This window comes from Chiloscyllium plagiosum, unplaced genomic scaffold (assembly GCF_037043375.1).
Source record: "Chiloscyllium plagiosum isolate Xiang-an unplaced genomic scaffold, Cpla_swu_hap1 HiC_scaffold_11, whole genome shotgun sequence".
Taxonomy (NCBI): Eukaryota; Metazoa; Chordata; class Chondrichthyes; order Orectolobiformes; family Hemiscylliidae; genus Chiloscyllium; species Chiloscyllium plagiosum.
In genome coordinates, this window is record NW_028270149.1 from 56,223,490 (window position 1) to 56,246,719 (window position 23,230).

Consider the following 23,230-nt stretch of genomic DNA (forward strand, 5'->3'; position numbering starts at 1 on the left):
ATGAGGAAAACATTAACCAATCGCTCACGTGAAGCACATATTTTCAGTTTTTTCAAATGTGAAATTAACCTGCCAGATAAATTTTATGATGGGCCCACATGGTTTCTGTTTTAATTGAGAATTTCAAAGTAAGATTGAACATAAGGCTTTTCTGTTAATTATCCTCCATAACAATAATCAATCCAATTCTGAAGTTACAGCACCGTTGATCGGTTTGAAAATTTATCATCTCTCAACTTGAGGGACTTAGATATTTTAGATTTTAAATTGCAAAGTTTTTAAAATCCAATTTAATGTGGTCTGGTGTTTGTGATGTAGCCTTTTTTACTTGTTTTCCTTTCCTTGAGCTAATGCTGCACAGACACAGTTCTCGGGCAACAATTGAAAAGGATTCCAGATATACCCTTACAGGATTGGCCTTTGATTTGGGATGAATTGAGGTTTAATTGTTAAATAAGCCTGAATGTAAACAGAATAACACTATTGCCAATTCACCCGGAAACTTAATTCTGAATATCACGCTCTTAGAGAGATACCTAATTAGCAGCACAACTAATTTCTTCTATACTGTGATCTAGGCAGGAACTCATTGGTATAAAATAGAAAATTTGGAGAAATACTAAGATTAGGCATCATCCTAATGAAGGATCATTAGGCCTGTGTTTTTATTGCTCCTCGGGTATTGCCTGACCTGCTGACTCCTGCCATTTTTTGGTATTTGTTTCAGATTCCCAGTATTTACATTTTTTGCTTTGTTCAAATTATCCAGAGTGACAACCATTTTGACTAATAAAGAGGAACTTCAGGAGAGAGGGAGGAAAGAAGATGAGCACCCAAAGGGATTGTTGATAGTAAGCTGGGGAGAAGTGAAGCTTGATAGGTGATAATGGAGGCTAAGTGTGGAAAATGGTTGGCTGTGCTAAAAACAACCCATTTCATTATAGTACCTGGGTGTGGGGGTGGGTAATAAACATGGAAGGAAGGCATTGTGCTCTGCAATTGTTTAACTTGATATTGAGTCCTGAAGGACGCATGGTTCTTGAGTGGAAAATGGGTGTTGTTCTTTCAGTTATTGTAGTAAATGTTTAGTCAAAATCTTATGCTGGAGCAGCTTAGCTATCTGATGTATCATAAGTTTTATCAGTTCTGTCAAATGGATAAATTCAGCTATGTATGCCTTATTTATGGTAGGAATAGAATTCACTGTTTTGAAATTTTGTTCTTAGTCCATATTTTTAAATTTTAACTGTCATCTTGAAAAGATAAAGTAGCTTTATGTGAAAGATGCTTCTATAGATAAGTGTCTTATTAATAATTTATCTTCTTATTTTGGCTAGGTTCATCTGGTAAGCTCAGGTACACTACTGGGAACAGTAGCCAGATTTCTCCCTCCAGCAGACAGCCAGTGAAAGCTCTTGCAAACAGTAATTCTCCCTTGACAACAAGGCATCCAGTGAAAACAGGATACCCATGTTCTGGGAGTACTGTTCGTAGAATCCAGTCTCCAACTTGTTCGAGCATTTCTTCACCTACTGGCATTGCCACGAATGGAAGATCTTCTAGTTCAGCTCCTGTTCCTAGGAGCACCCCTACTAAGTCACGGGTTGCTAGCACTTGCACTCCCACTTCCACAGTTTCCAAGACCAAGCTTTTGCAGCCATCAAGAAGGTATGTGTTGGTTATTTCAATTAAAGATAAAAGAAGCATAACTTGATGTTCAAAGTCTTTGTATTAGCAAGGACAACTGCAACACTAATTGGGAAAACTTGAGTTTATTTTTCTCTTTGAGAAAAGGAAATATATCACTTTAATCAAGATATGAGAATTTTGTTTAAAAGCAAGAACTTTCCAAACCCCTCCAAATAAATGGCTTGGCAATTAGCTTCAGTTTGGATAATTTCCCTAACCATCGATATTCTGTCAATTTGGAATTACAATCGTCAAGTGCTATATTGACCCCAGGTGTTCTCTACCATAGCTACTCTTCATTGGCTATGATAGCACAAGCCATTTAACATATTGAGGTTCCAAATGCTCTGAATGAATAAGTCAATCTCTGGGTCTGTACTTAGTTTACCCCTGGCATGTCCTGTGCACCCTCTTAAAGTGATTTGTTTTTGACCATGGCAGAGAGACAAAAAATACCCAGGGGGACACTCGCACAGACCATTATGAATTCTTACATCATGTTTATATTTTAGGGTTTTTTGTACATTGATCCAACTGCATATTCTTGAAATGCAGCCTTCTGGACCAAGGTATTTAAATGAGAAGCAGCCTGCTAAAGTCTGCTGATGCACTTTCACTTCTCTTAAAAAGAGTCAAAAAGGAGCTTTATCTCGGTAGACATGGTGATCTTGAGAGTATCCTCACAAAAATGCTACTTGCCAAAATAATATGCTAATTTGACAATTCAAAATATCAATGTACTTGATCAACTTCGTGCTTGCCATACTAACTTGCAAAAGATTTCCACCTGTCAAAGCTATATTTTTGCCCACTTGTTTTCAGCCATTATTGCCAACATAGCAAATAAAATTCTGAAGGTGAAGAAATCGAAAAGTCAGGGTGTGGAATGAAATTTGGAAATGGCAAAGAATGCAAATAAAAAGTCAGGTAATTGGAGAATATTCAGATAGTCATGCAATAGACGCATAGCCAGCTGATTTGAGATGGATAGACATAAAAGAATATACATATAGGTAAAAGGAAGAGGAATGGGGATAATGTTTTTTTTCTCATTTAACAGACTACATGCTAGTTGGAGACTGATCATTGCCAGTTGATTCCTATCAGTATTCTGGGCACTCCTGTTGGTTTGCTTCAACAAAGTGTTTGTTTTTGTGAGCTTGTCTGGGTGTTCGATTACATGATTTGGAACTAACTGAATTTCCCTTATTATCAGGACATTGCAACTCCCGAAGACACACAGCACTGTGACAGAAGACAAATGGAAAGAAGGCTGTTATTGAGGAAAGCCCAAAGATTCGCAAACTGCTGGCACCTGATGAAGTGAAAGCCCAGCTGGCTGGGCAGAAGTCCAATTTAAATCAAACGAGAGAAAAATTCAGTTTCTGGTAATGAACAATATTTTGTAAAGACAGGTTTTAGAAGTCAGAGACTGTCTGTGCCAGGATTCTGCCTCCTGGGCTCCTGTTGATTGCATCATCAGCCCAGTTATATGAAGTCAGGTTGTGTCATGTAGGTATCTTTAAATCCACTTTACATATTTATGCATTGCAAATCCAAACTCTCCAAACTGATCTTGAATGTGAGGTAAAATTATGTACTACTCAATCTTTTAAAGAGCGAAATCAATCACAATTTGTCTTGATGCTTTAACATCTAATTTCTTTATCATTCCTTTCTTAAATCAATGCACAACAGAAGAAGGCAAGAAAATGAGATCAGTGTTTGGAGATGTCTGTAGTTGCCAAGTGCTTGAACATTCCTTTGCTCAGTTCTATTCGAAAGCTTGCAATTTATTTAAAGGTTGGTTCATAAGAGCCACATCATTTTTTTTGTATGTGGTAATGTTGCAATTGATCAAACTATATTGCATGAACATTAGGAGTCTATCTTTCTCAAGTACTTGTTGCATCCTGCAGGAGCAGCTGAGAACATTGTTTAACTTTGTAAGTTGAGTATCTAATATCCTTACAGCGCTCCAAATGTGCAATGTTTAACTAAACTTGCCTACTCCCTTAAGGCGGTGCTTACCAATAATTGCTTTTCAACAAAGAACCCATTTTAATGCCTTGTGGTTCAAGTGAAAGTTTGGATGTGGGGATTTAGGGGTATAGATTGATGAATGGGATCCCACATGGCGGATATATATTGGTGGGGTATAGTGTTTAAAACTGCTGAGAAAATTTCACGCTCACTTTTTATTGGCTGTGGTTCAGAGGCAATTGAGCCTCCAAACAGGCTATTGAGGCATGTCTAGCAACAGGAAATAAAACCAATTAAAAGGGGACCTCAAAGCTGTCAAAATACAGTTCAAGTTTCGCAGCCACCTTTGCCTTGGAGCTTGTCACCCCAAAATCTTGTGAACTCGCTAGGTGTCAGTTTGGAATGTCCCTACCCCAAGGTACAAAAACTTACACCCAAGCGTGTTGAAGTGAAAATTTTAACAGTATTTCTTGTGATGTGGTGCAGTAAGTTTAAAAGTTTCAAGAACATTAAGTTACTGATCCTGTCAACTACTCCACTAAATCTACTGTAACATTTGAAATGATGTAATAGATCCTGTGTTCTGTGGTGGTGGTGATCAATTGCTGTTAGTTATTCTTCCACAATTTCCAGCTACTGCTAATTTGCCTGCTGTACCAAAAATCAACTGACTTTTTTTTTACCTTGTGCAAAGATACTGCCTGTGCACTGAAGGTCAAATGTCTCACGTTTGCACAGTGAATGTTTGATCTCTGGACATGTTTTCAACTGAAAGAGAAATTGACTGCATTGTAGTTGCATGGCACCTAATGTGAAGTTGGTTTGCTTCAGAAGAAGATGAATTGAGATAACCTTTGTAAAACCTAGAATATTTGATTGGGAAAGGGGAAAGAAAAATTTCAGCCCATCAGTCTTTCTATTTCTGTAAGAAATTGAAGTTTTCAGTTAATTTAAATAACTCCAAAAGAGAACACTTTCAGCAGTATTCTATAGCAAGTTTCAATAGTAAACTGCTAAATACAGGCACACAATCCTTTATCCAAAATCTTCGGGGCCGGTTTTCGGATTTCAGAATAAATGACATTTTCACAGTGAAATTAAAAAAAATTACCGAACAGCAAACCCATGTGTAACTAGTACGAGCGCTGAGATGCAGTTGACGCCTGCCAGTGCTGAGCCACGCCATCATGTCACATTTGAGTGATGTGGGTCGAGTGGGTGTGGAGTTTGGTCACCTGTTCGCACGCCAAACAACCTTGATATGCAGAAAAAAACTTTACAATAAAAACGCCGGATTTCGGAATTTGAGATAAAGGATTGTGTACCTGTACTATACTTTTAAATTAGTCAGCAGTATGCCCCATTTATATACAATTTACCTGGTTGGTTGGTTCAATTACTCTATTTCTTGGAGTGAGGGAAAGTATCAGTTACATACTGGTCAGCAGCAAACCGGTTGAAGTATGGGATTGAATCTTCAAAATATGTTTCTTATGCAATTAATCCCCGTAAGTTAGTAGTAAGGTCTGTGCTGTGATGTGAATTTTATAATTTCCATTCTCAAGCAGCTGATTTACCCAACTAGCTTGTTTTGAATTTTAGTTCTTAAAGGACATTATTGAAGAACTTTTGAATTTGTGATTACGGAGTCTTTATAAGATAGAAGTGTTAACAGTCTGTTTATATTCAGTTGTAGACTAGCATGAAGTCATGTATGTGTTTTTATTTCCTTCCTATGCCAGCATTGATTGGGTAAGTGTCAAAGGCATTCCATTTGAATTTCTTTATTAAATTAAACTTTTTGAATGAAAATTTCTGAATGTTTTATCTTTTTGATGTGCAGCAATTACGAGACTTGTTTTTATACCCTCAGTTGGACTTCCAAATTTTGCTACACTCAGTTTCTGACTTAAATTCCTTTGTATTGATGGGAGAGTGAGGAAACCATTGCCACCGCAGTAAGCAAAATAGCTTTGTTTCCATTTATTCTCTAGTCTTGCTAATGTTGGAAGGAAAGGCTGCATTATTGCCCACATGTCAAGGTTGGATTGCAAGGCTTCTAGTGGGCCTTTTCCTTTAACTGTTACAGTTCTTGTGGCATTCTGTCAGTGACATACATGGGATCTTCTAAGATATTGACTGAGCATTAGTAAAGGAATGGCAAAAACTCTTAAGACACTACGGTGTACCATGACATTGTGCTTATCATCTGTCATAATAATAGATGTTTAAATGGGCATTGTGTATAATCCACCAGTTCAGCAAAAAGTGTGATTATAACACAAGTTTTCTTTTGACATTCTCATTTTCACTGTGCAATTGTTATTTCAACAGCAAACCAAAGATTAACTATATCATAGCACCAAGACTTTAGACTTAAACTCTTGGGCTTCTTGCTCTAAATATATTTTTGGTCATTATGTCTATGTAAATCTGATCTCAACTGTTATCTGCTGCATCTCTAATCAGCACGTTAAATATTAACAGGAATATCTATCCTGTTCCTCAGATGCTGCCTGTCCTGCTGTACTTATCCAGCATCACATACTTGACTGATCTCCAGCATTTGCAGTCCTCACTTTCTCAGTCGATTCAACCTGTTGCCAGGATATTGTGGCTATTCAGTATCCCAATTCCATTTGCCAGCCTTGATTCCATATCTGTATGAATCAAAATGGAATTTGCACTCATTTGTATGAAGAGCAACATAATAAACAGTGCCAGAATATTGCCAGCCTGTGAAATCGTGCAGGTCAGCATCAAACCATCTCTTTTCTGTTGACTTGGTACTAATCGATTCCACAATGTGGAAGGCAGGATGGGTCTGTGATGCACAAGCAAAACAAAAATGCATATGTCTGATTTTCATGACCACTTGAAGCCTGTACTTCACTCGTCATGAACTGTTGTAATAAATGTGGTAGCAATATGTATGCAGCAAACAGTCAAAAGGCAATGTGAAAATGACCAGAATTTTTTTTGGTGGTATTGATAAAGAATTAACATTGGTCAATTCATCGAGAATAATTTCTCTGCTTTAAAAAGTGTCATGGGAATTTTTATATCTGTATGAGCAGACAGTCTGAACATTTTGGTTTTACACTTCACTTGCAAGATAAACTCTCTGGTGTTCTGTCAGTCCTGCAATGGCTTGTCAGTCTAGATTTTGGAACTCCAACCCCAAAGTGAAACTTGAACATTAGACTTATGACACAGCCAAGAGTGCCACCAATCTGAATCACAGAAAATTAAGTCTGTTAACCTACTAACTGTCAGACATTTTCCTGCATTTTTCTAATATTGTACATGCCACAAGCTATCCATAGGAGTTTGCTCTCACTGCCTCATTAGAAGCCATACTGTGGAACGGTCTGCAGGTTGTCTCTTGTCTCTATCACATTCGCACTTGGTGGAGACAAAGGATGCCTCTGTCTGCAGTGGCTAAGGAGATGGGGCAAAGAGACTTGAGTGTGTGGGCTTTATCTGCCCATAGTATCAAATTTCTGATTGTACTAATTTTTGTCCCCCTCCCTCTCTATATTGGAATTAGAATTGGGGCTGCAATTACATGGAACAACTGTGCAATGCTAAGGTGTCTCAGGAGAGCTAACGCCAAACAAATCAAACTTTGTACTCTCAAAATGCTGCTTGGGTTAAAGGGTGTTATGTCAGAGGTTTGGCTTTATGGAGATGAAGGACCAATATCTCTGAAGATTGCCTAACTCCAGGCAGGTAATGAAGCTGACTGCTATGCTGAAATAAAACTTTACATCATGGAAAATCTTAGACATCCAGAGCCCATGGCAGCAAATGTGATGATGGCACCTCTTCTCATCTGGTGCATTGTAGGTATCGTTAAGATAAACATGGCATATGAAGGATTTCAAGTACCATCCAATGGTTCAATGTATTGGAAGTTTGAACAGTTCAGGCCAGTGACCATTTTTCTTCAGAGTCATAGCTATATTTCCCCAGGTGGAGGGGAATCATTGATCATACCCACATGGTTATCAAGACTTTATTTGCAAACAGGTGATTTTCTGAACAGGAAGTATTACCTAAATGCTTACATTATCTGCATCCGCTTGTAATGCAGGTTTGCATATGGGTTTTGGGAAGCTGCCAGGGTGCCGACATCATTAGACAACCCTAAAGCCCTCCATTCAGGTCACATGAATGGCATTCTGGTTGGCTCCAAGGTTGTACCTTTTTTAAATTTACTTATTCATGGATGTCATTATCTGGGTCGATGTTTATTGGTTACAAGGGGTACTTACTTGCGACATTGTCTCTGAACCCAGTGCACAATCCCAGAACAGCTTTATTTTAAAAAAAAAAAGTGGACCAGCTTTACTGTATGCTAGCAAGGGTGACCAACTACCCAATTTTATAGGAATGTCCAAAATTTGATTCTGGGTTGTCTGTTTTCTGGAATGCTGTTTGTCCTGTACTTTTTGATCATTTGTTACTTAATTTCCTTTTAACCCACAGGAGTTCTTATGTTTACCTTCGTGTTTCAGCTCCTTGTGACAGATATGTCTATTCTATTTCAACTACATGTGCAGTATTATCACCATGAGGATATGCAAAGGCAATCAGTGCTCATCCTTTGTACTGACTCTCTCCAGTGATTCACGAATATCGCTCCTTATTCAGTGGAGGATGCCATGTGTTCTTGTGACACAAAGAAAGCGTGAAACTTTATTGCTGGAACAGCACAGCAGGTCAGGCAGCATCCAGGGAACAGGAGATTCGACGTTTCGGGCACAGGCCCTTCTTCAGGAATCTACACAAAAGAGCCACTACTACGATGAATGGGTTTCTTTTTGTGCAGAGCATTGTGCTGTATCTGTAAACTCAGGTATTCACGCAATTTATTCTACTGCTGAAGCAATTTCCCTCTTGACAGCAGAGACTAGGCATTGGCAAGAGATCTTTTGTGAGACCTCTCCTCACTTCAAGTCAGAGCCACAGCTGTCAATACCTTTGTTACCTCTTGCACATCTGTGCTGTACTCACCATATTATAGCATTTGTTACTTGCAGCAATAGGTTTAGTTTGATTTGATTTATTGTAGTCACATGTACCTGAGCTTTGTTTTGTGAGCAATACAGGCAGCTCATAGGGTGCTTAGAGTATGACATGCAAGCACAATGAACATTAGCAAGTTCCATGTTATTGTAAGTTAGAGTCCATTCAGCAGCCTAATAACTGCAGGGAAGAAGCTGTTCTTGAACATGTGTGTGTGTGTGTGTGTGTGTGTGTTCAAACTTCTGTAAGTAAGCATTACTAGAATGAGACAAGTAGTTGGCAGCCTTTCTGCGGCACTGAGAAGTGTAAATGGAGTCCATGGATGGGAGGTTGGCTTCTGTGATGGTCTCTGTGCACACGACCTTCTGTAGTTTCTTACAAACCTGGGTAGAGCAATTGCAGTACCAGGCCATTATGCACCAGGATAGTATGCTGTCTTATGGTGCATCTGGAAAAGGTGGTCATTATGCACGTGCTGGAATTCCTAAGCCAGCTGAGGAAGAAGAGGAATTGTTAGGCCTTTTTGACTGTTATATCTATATGGAAGTCCAGGATAGGTTGTCAGTTATAGTCATTCGTAGGAGCTTGACGTTCTTGCCCCCGCCACCTCAGCTCTGTTGATGTAGTTGGGGGCATGTCGTCCTCCTTTATTCCTGAAGTCAATGATCTGTTCGTTTGTTTTGCTGGTGTTGAGACCAAGACCTCTATCTCCTCTATGTTCTGACTCATCGTTGTTTGATATCCTTTCTATTTTTTTATTCCTGTTTGTATATAATTTTATTACAAAATTACAAAACATCTTACAAAAAGGAAAACTTAACATTTACAGCAATTTTACAAGGGAGAGGAGCAGCAAAGCCAGGCCCCAAACCCTACCGTTCAACCAGTTACAGGGAGATGAGGACAACCCTCAAATCCCAGTTCCACATGTGAAAAGACTGTGACAATGACATTTGCACATGTAACAATACTGTTACATACAAAAGTGCAGACAATACAGACCCAGCAAGCCCCTATCCCTCCCACACCTTCAGGCTCTCAGTCCATCCCATGCCCCTTCCAGTTCTCGGTCTGCCCTGACACACCTTTTGACCACCTCTAGGCTCCCACTATTGAGGGTTATCGTGGAAGAGGTGCAGTTGTCTACCTTTTCTGATTGCGGTCTGTGGTTTAGGAAGCTGAGGATCCGGTTGCAGAAGTGGAGCAGATACCTAGGTCCTGGAGTTTTGAGATTAGTCTGGAGGGGATTATAGTGTTGTAGTCTGATGTAGGTGTCCTTGTATCCAGCTGTTCCTGGGATGAGTGTAGTGGTAGGGAAATAGCATCTACTGTGCCTCTGTTTCAGCAGTAGGCAAATTGCAGGGGATTGAGGTGGAAGTTGTGAATGGAGGGTGCACTGTGTTAAACTATCTAAAATTGGTATTTGAAATCCCCTCAACATTTTGTGTAACTAAAGCAGTCAACTCTTCCTTATCTGTTGCTGGACCTTGACAGAAGTAATTGAATGAACAGCTAATTCAGTTTAATCAACCCCTCATGCTTCCACTTCCCTTTTTGGATTAGGCCTTCCACTTGTGAAACTTGATATGGTCTGGGAAATGTCTTGCCACTGGTGACCAATCTGTATCCCATGGCATTGTTGACAACTGGCATCACTGTCTATATGAATGGCACTCCACTTCCTGTGCATTGACTTTCTTTGGCATTATGAACAATTTTTTTCTAAGTCCATCTGTGCACTCTGTCCCACTTCACCAATTACTAACCAGAGGGTTCAACTCATCTGTATTAAATGGAGTACATTGCCTGACCTTTTAATTTTTACTTCTATATACTCTATTCATGATCACACTGGATTAATAAGTCTCATGAAGTGGATTTAGGTTTTCAAAACCATCTTGCCTCTACCAATAATTGAGGTTTGCTGGATGTCTAACACCTACTGGCAACAGGAAATCTGTCCTTTGTAACATGACCAGGTATACCACTGAATCATGGCATAAATATTACTTATGATTTTATTGTTGTTGTCTCAATTAACATAGACCCCTACTTTTATCTTGTCTACAACCTACCTAGATATTGCAGTCTTTAGAATTGATGTTGGCAATTTGTTGAGATGCCATTAGCTACTCACCATCCATAATAGGCTAATTTCTCACCTGGCCTTAATCAACTTACCCTCATGAAATCCTAGTAAAGCTGTAAGTGAAATGTTCCCATCAACCCCTATCCTGCTGAACCATCCAGCCAACTGTAGATGTAAAAAAACAAACAGCTACTGCAAGTCTGGTAGCAATGGAAAGTTGTCCAGGCTTGCTTGTAGTTTACTGTGTCTCTGTCTCTGTTGCAGTCAATCCATTAATATTGGAAATTACCCCATACAATATTGACTTTATTTCAAAAGTAAGTTCCCAAAGTGAAAGATTCTAATTCCAACCCTGGGCCATTTTAGAACTCTGAATACGTAAGCATTTATTTTTCCAAATATCTCCAAACTGCCCTTCAAAAAAGTCAGTATATTTGAAGACAAAGCAAAGGTTGTTACAAATGTGTTTTGATATTCTGATAGTCATACCACTAATCATATAGGTGTTAACAATTTGTAGGAATGGCTTGATGTTTTTCAATTGCTTGCAAAAGAACATTGCATTGTATTGAATTGACAGGGTCCCTTGAAATAGATTTAGGGAGATGGTTTCCAAAGTGCTGGACTTTTCTTTAGACTAACAAAGATATTAACTTTGTCTACAGATGTTGCCAGTCCTGAAAGTGTAATGTTTCAGCTCCAATGGCTCTGCAGAAAAAGATACTGAATTTTTAACAATAAAGTTTACTGCCTTTAACACTGAATTTACTTGTTTTCAATCTCCCCCCATCCCAGCCTCAACCCTGACTCATCTGCCCTCTTGACTTGACCTACCTTCACCCACCTATCACCATTCCTATTGATCTTAGACCCTTTCTTTCTCCCCAGTCCTGAAGAGTCCTGCCCCAAATGGTGACTTCCTTGCTTCTCGCAAACCATATTATCAACTTTGACTGTCCAGCATCTGCAGTAACTCAGTTTCTCCAGGTTTTTAAATAGACTCTGCAAAATGGAATTATAGTTTACCAAAGAAAATAACAAATCTTAAACATTAAATTGTAAGTTCATGTTGATTTCTGGGGCCTGGGATATGAACCCAAGTCCCTCCAGCTTCAGAGATACTTAAGTGGAAGGGATCAGTTAGCAAAAACTTTAAAACAGAGCTGGAGACTGGAAATTCCCAGTATTACTTTCACTGTCTCTTCTGGGATTGGAAGTTACTAAACAGAAAAGGAAAAGTGAAGCCAGTCAGGAGCCAAGAATTATTTTGAACTAATTCAGAGAACTGAAGGGTAATCTCCAAAGGCTGCTGGAACAAAAGGCAAGTGTGCCTTGTTATACTAAACTAGTTGTGCTGTGCTTTAAACTAGAAGTAATTGACAAAATTGAACTTCCAATTGATATATTAAAAGTAATTTATAAAAACCATCTATAGAAATTGTCACAACATCTTAAAGCAATGTAGTCATTTTTCATCCTAGTTAATGTCAAGGTATAAGCATATACTTTCAGTGAGTCATTTTTCACCCAATAGATATGACACTGATGAATGAGAATGATCTTGAAATTTGAAACTGAATGCCACTTCAAACAGGAATCTTAAGGTTGAACTTTGATACAACTCTGGCATGTAATTGTCCTTAAAGTCCAACTTTAATTAAACTGCAATTAATTTGAAATTGAGTTGGTGTTGAACTGCTTGTATCTTGCAATTTGTTTACTATATTAAGTGTACAAGTGGAATATTAGATGTAATAAAATCTCACTATGAAGTGAGTTTCGTTTAAACACCAATTTTACCAAATTGAGTTTAATGACCAATTATGTAACTGAAATGAAAACATTTCAAAAGCTGGTTTAAGTGCACAAATTGGACTGCACTCACTATCATTGGAAAAGAGTCTGGATGGAGCCTATTCTCTAACTCCACACGTATTACATTTAGTTGCTGTAGAGCACAAAATTTTAAAATGCAACTACACAAGTCATGTTTAAACAATTTATTTCTACCATTCAATAATGCAAAGTACAAGAGCAAAAGCTTCTTATACAGCCAAAGTTTATTACAAATGATTAATATTTTAACAAGAGCAAGATTGATATTAATATATTTCCACACAGTTTTAAAACTTGAACAGTGATCTGAATGCTTATCCTGAGGTTAGTGTGGGGGACAGGTGTAATTTATTCAGAGGCCATTATTTCACATGAATCTTCTACTAGCAAAACTTATGAACAGTGAAGGATTTCAGTAGATGAGTTGAGATGTAACTACGACTTAAATTAGTGACATCTAGATTTGTTTCAATCTACACAACTACTGAAGATACCAGATATGCATAAAGAGTACCAAGGAACCCAAGCATAAATCTTGATTAAAATAGATAATACTTAATCTTAAAGATTTGCACCAGAGATTACATGTTAACTCAAACAAAGCCCTCCTGTAAATTTGTGCTTGTTAAAAGGCAAAGATGTAATTGCACAAATAAGTTGCAGTATTAAATGACAGCCCATTGAGCAGATTCTTTAGAGGTGGGGGTTCAGTAATAGATATGCCATTAAAACAAAACTAAAATACATACATAACAGGTGAGGAAAGTGTTGCTTTGGCTCCAAATGTGAGAATCCAGTTGCAAGTAGGCTAAGATTTATATTTAACAACAGCTGTAGGAGTTAATATTTATTGATACTTTGATGCAACCCTCCCATCTTGTTAATCTAATAGTGATAGAAACAGTACAAATGCTGCATTTCTCTTGCGTGACATGGACCAACTTATCAATAGGAACCATTCTGCACAGCATTTTACCCAAGTATTTGGCAAGGCAAACCAAAACAAATGTAAAAAGTGATTTTTTGGATTCTTATAAGGATTAAGAATGCAGTGTTAATGTAAGCACAGGGAACTGAACTGGGTTGAGTTATTCTAGATAGGAACTATACAAGTTCCATCTCATGGACTGAGCTTCACAAAAATCCATATCCCACATATCTGATCATCATTCTTATCCACAATCATCCAGTAGTTCACATCAGAACCATGGAGGTGATGTGCTTCTCTTGAAATAATGCAAATCCAAATCAGATGACATGAAAAGACAGAGCCACCACTTTTTTTAAAAAAGCCATGAGTCCCTGCATAATCTCCAGCCACCAAAGGATACAATTCCAAAATTATAGGAACATATGGTTTAAAGATTTTAAAAAGGTTGCTGCCTTGGGTCCAGAAACCACAGTGGAGGCTGTTTTTGAAAAATCCTGTTCAGTTTTATAAAACAATAAAACTTCAAACTGAAACTCTTATTTTGCCTGCAAAGGGATCAAAGCTGCACAAATACAAATGTGAACCATAAAAAAAACTTTACAGATTTGGCTAACAAAAGCTCTACATACAGCAGCGTAAAAGTAATCATTTAAGTAACCCATGACAGGTGTGTACCACATTGCTATAGTAGATTTGTTGGGATGTACTGTACATAATACTGGCCACATGACTGGCATAAGAAACATATTTACATTTTTACATTGGTCCAGTAAGGATTCCCATTACTACAGCATCCATTCAAATGTCTTTTTGGTTAATACCATCCCTCAATTCTGGAGTTATGCAACACCTCAAACACTTTCCAAAATGTTGCGGAATGGAGCTATTTAGCATTACGGTTCCCCAATTTGTATTGAGAACACAGATGGTCAGCTCCCCTGGATGATTCAGAGGAAGCACTGGTATTTTTTGTTTCTGCTCAGACAAGTTATTCTCATTTTACTGGGGAAAAGGAGGGGGGCACCAAAAGAGAAAAGAAAGGCAAATCACAATTGACCTCATGCTTCTCTAAACATCTCCTGCACACAATTTTAGAAAGTGCTCAACAGGTTGATTCATGTCAAAGTAATGCACTATATTAATTTTTAAAAATTAGAACATTTATTTCTCAACTGAACACAATAAAATGAATTATTTCAATTGTAATGCAGTAACTCCTTCAGTTAATATGAAAAGTATAAAAATGTCAAATATAAGGCAAGCAGAAACTACAGCCTTTCAATGCATGGTATTTGGAGAAAGAAGATGAATTTCATGTAGATCTCCAATGAAATCTGCATACCAGTGGTTAAAACTAGATTGCTCCATTTTTCCTTCCAGCGAATAGACCAACCACTCAACTCATTTCTTGATGCAAGTTGGCCATGAGAGACCACCACATGCTGCTGATACAATGATGTAAACGACTACCTGCAAAAGATTGTTTGTTTTTCAAAGCAAATCTGCACTGCAGGTTTCATTCTCCTCCTCCCAACCAATCATCCTCAAAATAATACACTTAACACTTCCAAAGATGAACAGTACAATGGAGTGAAAAGATGGTCCACAAAAAAGGTGAAATCTGAATGCACATTTTCGAAACAAAAGCACACGAATTGATAGTGCAAGCAAAAATAATATGATTTATTAATCAGTTTAGAGAAATGGCTGTAGAATGTCACATTAGGACTTGAATATGATAAGGGTGCATGACATTTAGGAAGGACAAGCTGGGAAAAGGTGGCTTTGTCAGTTTTAAAAAAGCATCGACCCAGCAGAGTGGGTTAAGTTCAAGAAACTAGGATGTAGAAGCAATTTGGGGAGAAATAAGAAATGATAAAGACAGGAAATCACTTCTGGCTATGATGTGCAGGCTCCCAAATAGTACAGCAGATAAAAGTAGTAATTGGACCTTGCCAGAAACGTGTGATCATGTGGGATTTTAATCTACATAGAAAATCAGATGAGCAAAAGATAGCCTAAACAAAGAATTCCTAGAATGTTTTTGAGTTGGTTTCTTGGAACAGCACAATCTGGATTCAACCATGCAGCAAGCTGTATCAGATCTGGATAGTGGACTGAAATTGACTAATATAATTAAAAGTTTTACATTTAAAATAGAATATTTCTGAATCCAAAGAAATACATTCAAATGGGAAAGAAAGCTTTCAAAAGGGGAAACCTACCATCTTTGGTCAACTTGAAAAGTTAAAGAAACCATCAAATTTGTAGAAAAACCATGTAATTCTGCAAAAAAAAAATGCAGAAGATTGTATAGAATATAAAAGACAGTAAGAATGGCAGATTAAGGAGGGAGATTTAGAATGAGAAAAAGCTAATAAAAACAGTTTTTTGCTCCAAACATTGTAAACTAAATGGGCAAGAGTTCCAGCAAGTGTGTGTTTAGGGAATTTGAAAAGGGAGAATTAGGGGATGGCAGATGAAATATTAAAGTAGTCTTCAATAGAGAAGGTAAGACAATATAGTGGAAATATCGAAGTCAGGAAATGGAAGAAAGGGAGGCTAAAGAAATTGCACAGGGCACTTTGTTGGAACAGCAGGCCTACAAGGCCTTGGTGGATTTCATCCTAAAGAACTGCCAGTGACAGCTGATGTACTGATTTTAATTTTACAAAATTTCCTAGATCCAGGGAAAGTTCAGTAAGACTGAAAGTTAGCAAATGTAACTCCTACATTGAAAAGTGGAGGGAAACAAAGCAGGAAAGGCAAAGCACTTAACGTTGTAGGTTAATCAGGAAGAGTCACAGTTTTCAGACGGTTAAATGAGTCCAAGCACATGGAGTGGCAGCAGAGGGAAGCAAACCTCGGGGCAAACAAATGTACCTTCCAGATAAATAGCTAAGGAGTAGTGCCTGGATCAAGTGTATTTGGAGGAGTGGTGGCAGCACAGTAAAGCAAACCTGGATGTCAATGGGAGCAGAGTAGACCAGACAACACTGTTCAGAAAATGACAGATCAACAGGAGCAACTGATTGATGAGTAAGTGAATATTTTCAAGCATAAATAAGTCATTACTTAAGCAAGGGTAGATACTTATTTGGTTTTCAGAGAAGTCTATAAAGTTTTTAAAGAAAGTGATTTAGGGGAGCTCAAAGCCATGGTTTGCCCCTCTTGCTCCACATGGGAAGCTGGGCACATTTCCAGGTGTGCAGTAGACTGCAGCTCCTAGAAATGTGGGTTTAGAACTAGAACGGTAACTGGAGACATTATGGAGCATCCAGGTGTCAGACAGCATTGTGGATAGCATGTTTACAGACATGATCACACTGCAGATGAAGGGACCTGAAGAAAGGGAACAGGTGACCACCAAACAGCCCAAGAGAAACAGGTAGGTAGTTCAGCAGACCCAGGGTTTGACATGATTGACAGACGGAAGGAGAGATGAGGTCCTGCATCAAAAGTTCAACAAGCTAGGCAGTAGACTAAAAAGTAGAGCCACTTCAGTTGCAATCTCTGGATTACTCCCAGTGCTGAAAATGTGTTGCTGGAAAAGCGCAGCAGGTCAGGCAGCATCCAAGGAACAGGAGAATCGACGTTTCCGGCATAAGCCTTCCTGTTCCTTGGATGCTGCCTGACCTGCTGCGCTTTTCCAGCAACACATTTTCAGCTCTGATCTCCAGCATCTGCAGTGCCGCATGTTCATGAACAGAATAGCAAGAATGAATGTGCGATTTAACAGTTGAGGCAGGAGGGGAAGAGTGGGTTTTAGATTCCTGGATCACAGACTGTTTCTGGGGAAAGTAGGACCTGAACAAAAATCTGTCTCCAGCTGAATCAGAGTGGGACTAACATTCTTGCAGGACATTTTGTGCGTGCTGTTGGGAGGAGTTTAATTCAGCAAGGGGAAGGAACAGTGTGTTACTGAATAAGGACACAATCAGAGTAAAACAAATCAAGTCAGGGAGTGTAGCTGTATTAGTTTAAGGGTGTAAAGTAAGGCTGGGTGGTCTTCTTTGCCAGGAGTATCCTAGGTAAAGTGGATGAGTTAAAAGGTGATGGTTCACACATTGAAATGTGATATAGTGGCCAAGGACAAGGTTGAGAGAAGGGCAGGATTGGCATCTGAACATTCCAGGTTATGGAATCTTCAGATGAGACAAGGAGGGGGGGGGGGGGGGGTTTAAAAAAGGCAGCATTGCATTTTTAGTTGAGTAAGAAATGATACCTTGGTGCGTCTATGAATAAAAAAAAAAGGGGCAGCCACGCAAGTACGTGTTTATTATAGACCACCCCAAATAGCTAATTATTGTATGTGATATCATTAACATTAACTGGGATAGGTAGTGTTAAGGGCCTTGAATGGAAAGGATTTCTTTAAAACATGTACAGGAGAATGTTCTCAGCCAATATGTAGAGGGTTAACAAGGTGGAGTTTTGGGGAATGGAGGTGGAGGAGAAGCAGTTTGGTGATAGCGATCTCAACATGATTCAATTTAAGCTTATTATGGACAAATAAATAGATAAGTTGCAAAAACGAAGTGCTATAGGAGAGAGCATATTTTAGTAAAAGACGACAGGATTTGGCCAAGGTATATGGGTAACAGCAACTGCTGGGGAAAATCTACAGAAAAACCACAGAGGGATGTTTAAGAAAAGGAAATGTGGAGGGTACAAGCTCAACATGTTCTGTCAAGACAGATAGGAAGGATTAACATGCCCACAGAACCATGGATAACCAGAGATATTCAGGATACAATGAGGAAAAAAAAGGGGGCTTTTAGCAACTGGGAACAAATCAGCAGAGGCATTGAGAGAACCGAGATTGCAGGATGGAGTTAAAGCAATTATGAAAGCAAACAGGAGATGTAAGCAAGCTCTGGCTAGGAACAGTGGGGAAAATCCTAAGATATTATAGATCAATGGGAAGAGGATAACCAGGGAAGTAGTAAGGACCAAGGTGGGCAATCAAAGTGGATCCAGAGGACATTGGTAAATTGTTTAATCAATACTTCACATCAGTCTTTATCCAACAGTATGACGATAAAGGTATGGAGACCAGCAGTAGAGACTGTGCAGCTATTGAGTAAATTCATATAGGGAAGGTCAAGGTACTGGAGGTGTTGGCAGGCTTAAAAAAAAAATGGACAAATCTTCAGGTCTGAATGAACTGTGCCCAAGGTTGCTGTGCGAGGCAAGGAGATTGTAGGGGCTCTGACCCACATTTTTAATTCCTCTCTGACCACAGGGGAGCAAGCAATCAGAATTGGAGAACAGCTAATGTGGTTCAATATTTAAGAAGGATGACAAAGATAAGCCAGAGAACTATAGACCATTTAGTCTCAGGTCAGTGGTGGGGAAACAACTAAAAAAATTTAAGTATGGCTTGGTCAGGGATAGCATGACCACCTCTGAGGGGAAACAACATTTAACAGGTTTGACTGAACTTTTGAGATGACAATTATGTAGATTAGATTAGTGTAGTTGATACAGTTTACATGGATTTCAGCAAAACCTTTGACAGATCCCATTAGGAGACTTACCAAGGCAGCAAATGTACACGGAATACAGGGTAATTTGATAAAGTGGATTCAAAGTTGGCTCGGCTGTAGGTGATAAGGGTAATGACAAAAAGCTGCACTAGCAACTGGAAACCAATGTCCATTAGTGTGCCACAAGAATCTATGTTGCATCACCTATTGTTATTGTGTATAAATGACAGATGTCTAGATGGAGGGTTGGATTCGTAAGATTATGGATGACAAAGATTGGGTGGATGATTGACCATCCAATATATAACAAGACAAATTGGCAGATAAGTGGCAGATTGAATTTAGCCCTGAAAAGACAGAGGTGATACAGTGTCAAAGGAGTATTTTAACAAGGAAGTATTCAAATGGCATGACACTAGGAAGTTCTGTGGAACAAAGGGATCTTGGGAGTGTTAGATCATGTGATCTCAAGATAGAAATGACATGAGTGTTGGATGGTGAAAAAGGCATAGTGTACACTTGCCTTTATCAATCAAGACATGGATTACAAAAAGTGGTTGATCTTTTTGGAGATCTTTAGAAAGCACAGCTAAAACACTGCTTGCAGTTTTGGTAGTCACATTACAGGAAAGATGTGATTGCACTGAAGAGGGTGCAGAGGAGATTCACCAGGATGCTGCCTGCGGAGTACAGTGTACAGTTCTGGTCACCCCATTAATAGGAAGTATATTAAATTGGAACGAGCACAGAAAAGATTTAAAAGGATGTGCCCCTTCTAATAATGTACATCTCAATCTGACTGAGATGTACATTATTACCAGGGGCACAGAGTGAATAAGGAGTAGCTGTTCCACTTAGTTGAAGTGTCATTCAACAGGGGACACAGGTTCAAGGTGAGGGGCAGCATCATGTGCAAGAATCTTTTACTCCGAGGGTGCTAACATTATGGAACGTCCTGCCTAGGAAGATGAGAGAGGCAAATTGCCTCATCCTTTTAAAAAAGTACCTGGAGACCACTTGGAATATCATAACATTCAAGACTATGGGTCAAATTCTGGTAAATGAAATTAGGATGACGGTCAGGAGTTTCTCATGTCAGAGCAGACTTAATGGGACAAAAGGCCTCTTGTCGACTGATTCTATGTCCCAATTTGGAGTTTTTTCAAGTAGTAACCTGCTGTGGGCAGATGCACTTAGATTTCTACAAGGTATTTGGTAAAGTTCCAACTTAAAAAGATATTGTTAAAGTGTGTTAGGAGGTACACCATTGGTACAGATAAAAGATTGGCTAACAGGAAACAATGGGCAAAGCGTCTCTTTCTGGTTGGCACAATTATAATGAGAATTGTGCTAAAGAGATCAATGTTGCTCCTTCAATTGTTTCATTTCTACAAATGACTTTGAAGACAACAATGAAGTATGTTTCAAATTTGGTGACGACAAAGATACAAGGTAAGTTAGTTGTGAGGGCGCACAAATATAATCACATTGCAGTGCCCTTAAGTGAGTGCTCAAACAGAATATTATGTGGGAAGATATGAAATTGTACAACTTAGCAGGATGAATAAAGGAGCAGCATATTTTGGTAATGACAGATTGCAGAGCTAAGTTGTAGAGGGATCTGGGTATCCTAAAGCATGCACTGTAAAAAGTTTATGTACAGCAAGTAGTTAGAAAAGCCAACAAAATATTATTGTTTATTGAGAGGGGGATTGAATATATAAAGGATCAGATGTTTTACTTTAGTTACATCGGACATTGGTGAGAGCACATCTGAAGAACTGTGTATAGTATCGGTCGCCTTATTTAAATGCAATGGAAATATAGACCAATATTTGGAATGAAGGGGAGGCTAGGTCACAGACTACAGAACTCCAATGAATGAGCCTAGCCTAAGAGATGACTTGACTGAAACAAGATCTGTCAAGTCTTGAGTGTGGATGTGTAAGGGCATTTCAACTTGTGGGAGCACGCAGAACTAGGGTTTACTGTTTAAAAAGTAAGCAGTCACACATTTCAGACAGATAAGGAGAATTTCCTTCCCTCAAAGGATAGCATATTTTTCTAAGTCTCTTCCCCATAGGCAGTGGAATCAGAGATTATTGATAAGGGGACTCAAGTTAAACATGGTAGGCAGAACTGTGGAGTAATTAGATCAGTCATGCCTTTATTGATTGGCAGAGTAGGCTCCAGCGGCCCAATTCATTGTTCATACTCAAATCCAACTACTGTCCCAGTTTATTCAAACATCAGCAAGGCAATGGAAAATGCCGTCAATAATGCTGTTAATGGCACTTAGTCAATAAGAACCTGCTCAGATTCTAGGTTCTAATTAGATCCACAATTCTTGACCTCATTACAGCCTTGGTCCAAACATTAAAAAAGTGTACTCAAGACAGGAAGTTTGTTACTGCCCTTGACATCAAAGCAGCATTTGACCAAGTGTGACACTGGGAGTAAAGCTTGAATTGGGGAAGTCTCTCCATTTGTGGAGAGTCCTATCTAAACGAAGATGACCATGGTTATTAGGATTAATTGTCTTAGCCATAGGACACCACGGTAGGCATTCTCTCCGTGCAGTGAACCACCATCAATATCTTTATCAAAGACCTTCCCTCCATTAGGTCTGGGGTGAACGTTTGATGAACGTACAATGGAATTTGCAACAGCTCAGACAGTGAAGCAGCCTGTGCCCAAATACAGCAAGATCTGGAGGTTTGATGTTCCTTATGGGGCAAGTAACATCAGCACCACATTAATACTGGGCAATAACCACTGAGTAAGAGAATCCAGTCATCAACCCATCACATTCAAAGGACATTTCCATTGCTGAATTAGCACAATCAAAATCTTGGGTTTAACATTGATCAGAAACTGAACTGGATTAGTCAAATAAATACCATAGCTTCCACATCACCTAAAAAAGGTACAGTGCATCAACACACTAAGCTTTACTAGACAACACCATCCAAACCTGCAACTCCACTGGGACAAGGACAGATACATGGGAACAGCACCACCCACAAGCTGCCTCTGGAGCTAGATGTTGTCGTCACTTGGAACCACACAGATTATTTGCTGTAACAGGGTCAAAACCCTTTGCAAGTTACAAACGGGAAGGAAACACTACCAGTTTTGCAAGGCAGCTGAGCTACTATTTTAAGATCCAACTATCCAAAATAGGACATTTTGTACTAAGGAATTTCACAGCAGGGAAGCACTGTTCAATCATTAAGTGTTCATTAGTATGCTTTTGTATCTTCTAAACAGTCACATTACAAAGAGAGAATATACTTACAATTGCTACGATGGCGATAATTATTGTCAACTTGAGGTTTTTCATACACATCGCTCTGGCCAGGTTCCTACTGGTGGTTTTAAATGTGACCGACTACAAAAATAAATACACACTACATTTGATTTTTGATTCCAAACAGAATTGAAAAGCAATGCAACATGAATGCTGTGGTGGAAGAACTGGAGGCAAGCATGGGGCAGAAGTTGGTTGGAGAGGTTATTCAGTCACTGTCTTTACTTTGGATGCTTGCAAAACCAGAATAAGCACCATAATAAATGGGCATGTTAAAAAACAAAATACTTGCACTCAAAAAAACACCTTTTATGACGACCAGATGTTTAATGCACTTTAAAGGCAATGAAATACTCTGACATGTACTGTCACAGTGAAGAAAAATTAGCCAATATAAATCTCCAAGCGTTGCTAATGTTTTGCGATATTAAGCTGGATTTTAAAATTGGCCACGACACCAGGATTAAATGTTTTGCTCTTCTGCAGAAAGTGCCATGGGATCGTTTACATCCCCTCAAGCAGAGATGCAGCTTTGGTTTAACATCTCATCTGAAGACAGCACTTCTGATAGTGCTAAACTTCTTTAGTAACACACTGAAGCTTCAGGTCTTATCTCTGTACTCAAGCCCTGGAGTGCAACTTTATCTAGAATCTTGTGACATGATGTGACAATTCTAGTGACTGAGCAACAGATACTCAAGGAGAAATTAAAAAAAAAAGCCAAGGCTCAAAGGAAATAATGCACTGACAGCATCATTTTTGACTTCACAACCGATATTTGCAACATAAAATAAATTCCATCTTTTCAAAATAAGATAATAAGACGGTGTGTGTGAGAAGCAGTTCAGAGAAGGATTACTAGACTAATGTGT

General features: G+C 38.8%; 2 protein-coding genes across 6 annotated transcripts in view; one reads left to right on the forward strand and one right to left on the reverse strand.

The window, feature by feature from the left end:
- The window catches only part of LOC122557191 (SLAIN motif-containing protein-like), a 44,380-nt gene extending 32,824 nt beyond the window's left edge, over positions 1–11,556 (forward strand). The window contains exons 7-10 of one of the 2 annotated variants that reach the window (XM_043704608.2): positions 1,338–1,668; positions 2,906–5,630; positions 6,182–8,533; positions 11,458–11,556. In XM_043704608.2, the coding sequence (XP_043560543.1) occupies positions 1,338–1,668; positions 2,906–2,972 (398 nt within the window). In that variant the 3' untranslated portion in view covers positions 2,973–5,630; positions 6,182–8,533; positions 11,458–11,556. Of the gene's footprint in view, positions 1–1,337; positions 1,669–2,905; positions 5,631–6,181; positions 8,534–11,457 lie in introns of those variants that run through there. The other variant, XM_043704609.2, reaches the window with a different exon arrangement.
- vamp7 (vesicle associated membrane protein 7) overlaps positions 9,324–23,230 on the reverse strand; it is a 28,969-nt gene continuing 15,062 nt past the window's right edge. For 3 of the 4 annotated variants that reach the window (XM_043704614.2, XM_043704613.2, XM_087992084.1), the window contains exons 7-8: positions 22,347–22,439; positions 12,778–15,029 (exon numbers count right to left, since the gene is read on the reverse strand). In XM_043704614.2, the coding sequence (XP_043560549.1) occupies positions 14,961–15,029; positions 22,347–22,439 (162 nt within the window). In that variant the 3' untranslated portion in view covers positions 12,778–14,960. Of the gene's footprint in view, positions 9,465–12,777; positions 15,030–22,346; positions 22,440–23,230 lie in introns of those variants that run through there. The other variant, XM_043704617.2, reaches the window with a different exon arrangement.